Source organism: Paramacrobiotus metropolitanus, unplaced genomic scaffold, assembly GCF_019649055.1.
Source record: "Paramacrobiotus metropolitanus isolate TYO unplaced genomic scaffold, Prichtersi_v1.0 Parri_scaffold0000072, whole genome shotgun sequence".
In the NCBI taxonomy this organism is placed as follows: domain Eukaryota; kingdom Metazoa; phylum Tardigrada; class Eutardigrada; order Parachela; family Macrobiotidae; genus Paramacrobiotus; species Paramacrobiotus metropolitanus.
Window position 1 is genome coordinate 139,498 of NW_026570292.1, and position 4,452 is coordinate 143,949.

Here is a 4,452-nt window from a genome sequence, read left to right on the forward strand (position 1 = left end):
GGCTCATAGTTGTTACGTGAGATCTTGTACAAGCATGGTGCACCTGTTGGAAAACCCTTCTCGCTAGCGATGTTATTGGAACCACATGGGTTTATCAGACTGGCACTGCTTGACAGAATAACGGGAACATGATGCGCTCATGTACGTACTATGTATCTCACATACAGGACCTGAACATAGGGCAGGCGGCAGTATCCATCGTCGTTGATTCTGTCAAATCCTAGAAAGTAACCAAAAACCCCACTTTTTAAGGCTTCGCCATGTCAGCGAGATTCTCGCTCATCGGATTGCCGGAAAGAATACTGGCTTGTTTTGGTATTTCGCCGTTGAAAAGCGTTTTCAGTAGCGTGGTAAAACTCGATTACATCCAAACGATTCTATCTGGTATACCGTTTGTTTTCATTGCTGGTAGTTTGACAATGTCGGTAATATGCCTGACTAGTCTTTGCTTAACGATACTCCAGAAAACACCAAACGACGCCCATAAAGATCCCCTGTTGCATAGCTTGTCGCTGATGGGTTATGCGATTCTGCCATTACAATTACCGATTGTAGTCAGTATTTTCATTGCCAAGAGGAAATCCTGGTCTGCTGTGCAGAACGCGCTGCAAAGTATCGTCAGCCATTTGAACATCCCAAAAAGATCAAGTTCCTACAGAACAAATGTCGTTTTATGCGCGGCAGCACTAACGGCCGTGTTAATCTGGGGACGGCTGGAATGGAAATCATTTGTTGATAACAATCCGTCAGCATATTCTCCAAATTTCGAAACCGGGTTCGGTCCGTTACCAATGAAGATAAATTTCTTGCAAACAGTTCTGTTCTGGACATTGTGTTGCACGGTACCGTATTTCTTCAGTCAGCTAATTTACATTATGATCATTACCAACGCCATCTTGATTCGCGATTGTTGCGATATTTTCCTCCAAAAGTTGCATTTGATTGCTTCCCGGCTAGACACTAAGGATCTCTTTAATGACGCCGTGCCACTTTTACACGACAGGCAGGAATTTCATCTGAAGCTGGTTTTGTGCGTAGAAACCGTGAACGACATGTACAGCTGGATGCTGTTTACGATTTACGGTTTTAATGTCGCCATGACCTGCTCTTTTATACTGGCAGTTTTTACCGGAGCGCAGCCGCTATTGTCGGGTATCGTGCTGAATTGTAGTAGTGTGGTGATCTTTCTCAGTTATGCCGTCTTGTTCCCAATTCCGCTGGTGCAAGTTCATGAGAAGGTTGGAGTTTTCAAACGCATGTGTTGCCCCATCACAAATACGTATACAGCACTGTCTGCATTCTATTCAGGCTGGACACTTCAAGCTGGAGCTTTATAAATTACGGACGGCTGTGGGCCGAAAACACTTGTCCAATGGTGCTCAAACGCGAGTAAGAAACTTAAAACTACAGTACTTGTGTCGCGATCATCAATAAGAAATTTGTAAGCCATAATTACTCACTGACTTTTGGCAGACACAACCTGTTATCTCGATTCTGGATGTCTTGGAACGCAACGTAGCTTCCCATGTTCCTTACTTCACGGGTGGGCACTTCGTTTATTACACGCGCTCGTTGTTAGCCGGGGTAATTATAAAATGCCGCTAACCACCGCTACTGCAGCTGACGTACGGATATATGTAATGTATTTTATTATAATGGCGAAATGTGCTTTTCTGTTACAGACTTGTGCTTTGTTGGTTTCGGCAGGAGTGCTATCACAGGAAGTGATAAACAGCACACAGGGATCGACCAGCATACAGGCACACCAAAGATTCCCCATTGCAAATAACTCTGCTTAGGGTCAGAAACTTAAAGTACTTGTAACAGTGATTTGATAAGGAAAATCAAAATACTGCTTAGATGGATGGCTTGAATAAATGTAAATGTTGCTGTTGTTGTAAGTGTGGTCTTACTTTTAATTCGGCAATGGCCAGTTCACATAAAAATAAGCTTGCGCTGGTAGAAACTAATTAAAATGATTGAAAATTGTAAGTGTGGTTAACCGTTAACGTTAACTGCATGTAGTAGTGTCCTTGTGAGCCTAAAAAATTCCCAGAGTTGTTTGATTTGGAAAACGATAATTCACCGATTTGACACAAGTAGCCAAACTGTTAGCCAAAAAAGTTTAATTAACCTTATATTAAGCTAATCTACCAGAGTAAACACGATCATCTATGGAAGAAATTTACAGTTGCACGATCCGTTCGCTTAATAAACTTCAAGAAAATCGATATTCTCTGTTGAAATGAGCGCAGGTGTTTTTCGATTTCACCCCGCTCACACAAAGTTAACCCGCGGAACCAACCTGTCAATTTCAGTAAAGGTGATCGATGATGACAGTTCTGAGTATGAGAAATTGTCCTGCAAACCCACCACATCGCCTAAAGTCGTTCTCTACGGCAAACTTTCTTATGGATACGGAGTCTTTACTAATCGGAACGCCTGAGAAAATTCTAGCCACTGTGGGCATCTTGCCACTCAACCTCGTATTCACGAACACATCAAAATGGCGTCATATTGGCGCAGTGAAGAATGCGCTTCTTTGTGTCACGATCGCGTTTATATTAGGCGGCATAGTTCGCGCCAGTATTATCATTATCAATCTTTTCCTCATTACCATGCAAGATCCGGATGGCGATTACCAGAGTCCTGTTTTACACAGTTTGTCCTTGATTGCATACGGGATTCTACCGGTACAACCAGTTGTCGTTGTCTCGATTTTTCTGTTTAGAAGGAAAAATTGGCACAATCTGCAAATTGCCATTCGAGAGATCTCGGATTTCGGCAACAGCCGAGCGACAAATCGAGCTGCCTGGAAAAGAACCGGCACCGCATTTTCATGCGTTACACTACTGATAATAATTTTATGGGAGTTTACCGAATGGCGCGCGTATGCCGATGCAAATCCGCGCTGGTATGCGCCTGATTTTCAGGAAGGATTTGCTCCACTAAAAATAAAAATCAATGCGGCACAAACATGCATCGTGTGGATAGTCTTTTGCTCGATACCGCATTATTTTACTCAGCAATTGTACATCTGCGTTATCATCAATGCTATCGTTCTACGCGATGCCTGCACGGAATTTGTGAAGAAAACCAAAAAATTCGTAAACGAGTGATGAATGGCCAGAATATCTGCGAGATTATTGTCTCTGTTAGAGAACTACAGGACTTTCATCTGAAACTAATTTTATGTATGGAAGCGCTTAATGAAGTGTATAGCTGGGTGCTGTTAGCAATTTTCGGCTTCAATCTGGCTATGGCATGCTCGTTTATAACGGCGATTATTGCGGCGCCGCCAAAGATTGTCACGGGAATTGTGTTGAATTATAGCAGCGTTGCGATCTTCTTCAGCTATGCGGTGTTGTTTGCCATTCCACTTGTGCAGGTGCACGAAAAGGTCAGCTCAGCTAACGTAATTGATACGAACTTCAGGTTCAAAGTTCAGATAATAATAATACCTTCTGTTGTGATACTAGAATTTTTTTCGCGGTTTGGTTAACTCTGAAACGTTTACTGTATTCTGCAGTCGTATACCATAGCTATATTTAAACACGATTATGCGATTACAGATTATTTAGCTGTTAGTCGTAACCACTTACCAGGTTAGTTGATAGGAACTGCTACATTTCTTAAGTAATCGAAGGGCAATCACCTGAAATTACCGAGCTTTATAGTTCAACTTTCGCATAACTTTGTTTTAGAACTGTAACCTTTGTTACACAGGCCGATAAATTCGCTTTACATCTATACGAATTACGAATGGATGCGGAAAGCCAAACCAGCGCACAGAATATGATACTCAAAAACGTAAGTGTCTGGTTATCAGCAATTCTGTTACGTTATCAAAGAAACTGTCTGTTTTAGGGCCAAAATCTGATCGCGATTGTCGATCTACTGGAAGAAAAGGCACGACATTACGTTCTTTACTTTACCGGCGGCAGTTTAATACATTACTCACGAGGCCTTTTAGCAGCGGTATGCCAGTTATTATCCATAAGTTTCTGTGACTAGGAAATGTATGCCTGATTGTAAGTTTGTTGACTTGAATTTGTAGGCATGCACATTTTTGGTTTCCGGTGGTTTATTGGCTCTCGAAGTAGTTAGCAGAGCCGAACCATCTTCTCCACAATTGCTGGACTGCAGTATCTGTGGGATTGGAAACGGTACCCGTCTGATTGCACGCTCTTAAACTGCATCCATTTTGGTTGCCGGTCGACATTTTCTTTGTACGCTTGTTGTTTAAATGCTACTGCATTACGTTGGTTTCTTCGGTTAAAACGTAAAACTGCATATGGATGTAAGTCCAGGGGTGGACTTACATCCATATGCAGTTGAATCCGTAGGAAAGTAATATTATGATCTTGAGATGTGTTATGGATTGACGTGTGGAGGAGTACGTACGAGGGATTCCACCGTACATCCACTGACTGTCCGCCTTCACCTGCAAGT

At 42.3% G+C, this 4,452-nt stretch overlaps 1 protein-coding gene across 1 annotated transcript; it reads left to right on the forward strand.

Annotated features, from left to right (window-relative positions):
* Positions 1–3,217: 3,217 nt before the first annotated feature.
* Positions 3,218–4,245, forward strand: LOC129594952 (uncharacterized). Its single transcript, XM_055491815.1, has 4 exons — positions 3,218–3,400; positions 3,727–3,810; positions 3,868–3,978; positions 4,058–4,245. Exons 1-4 carry the CDS (start codon positions 3,260–3,262, stop codon positions 4,190–4,192), a joined length of 471 nt encoding a protein of 156 aa, XP_055347790.1. The 5' UTR covers positions 3,218–3,259; the 3' UTR covers positions 4,193–4,245.
* The last annotated feature ends 207 nt before the right edge of the window (positions 4,246–4,452 follow it).

Excerpts from the sequence above, each read along its gene's own strand:
- LOC129594952 (XM_055491815.1), top strand. The coding sequence starts at position 3,260 with ATGGCATGCTCGTTTATAACGGCGATTATTGCGGCGCCGCCAAAGATT. Across the intron at positions 3,401-3,726 it reads TTGTGCAGGTGCACGAAAAG|GCCGATAAATTCGCTTTACA; the intron begins GTCAGCTCAGCT and ends TTTGTTACACAG. Across the intron at positions 3,811-3,867 it reads AGAATATGATACTCAAAAAC|GGCCAAAATCTGATCGCGAT; the intron begins GTAAGTGTCTGG and ends TGTCTGTTTTAG.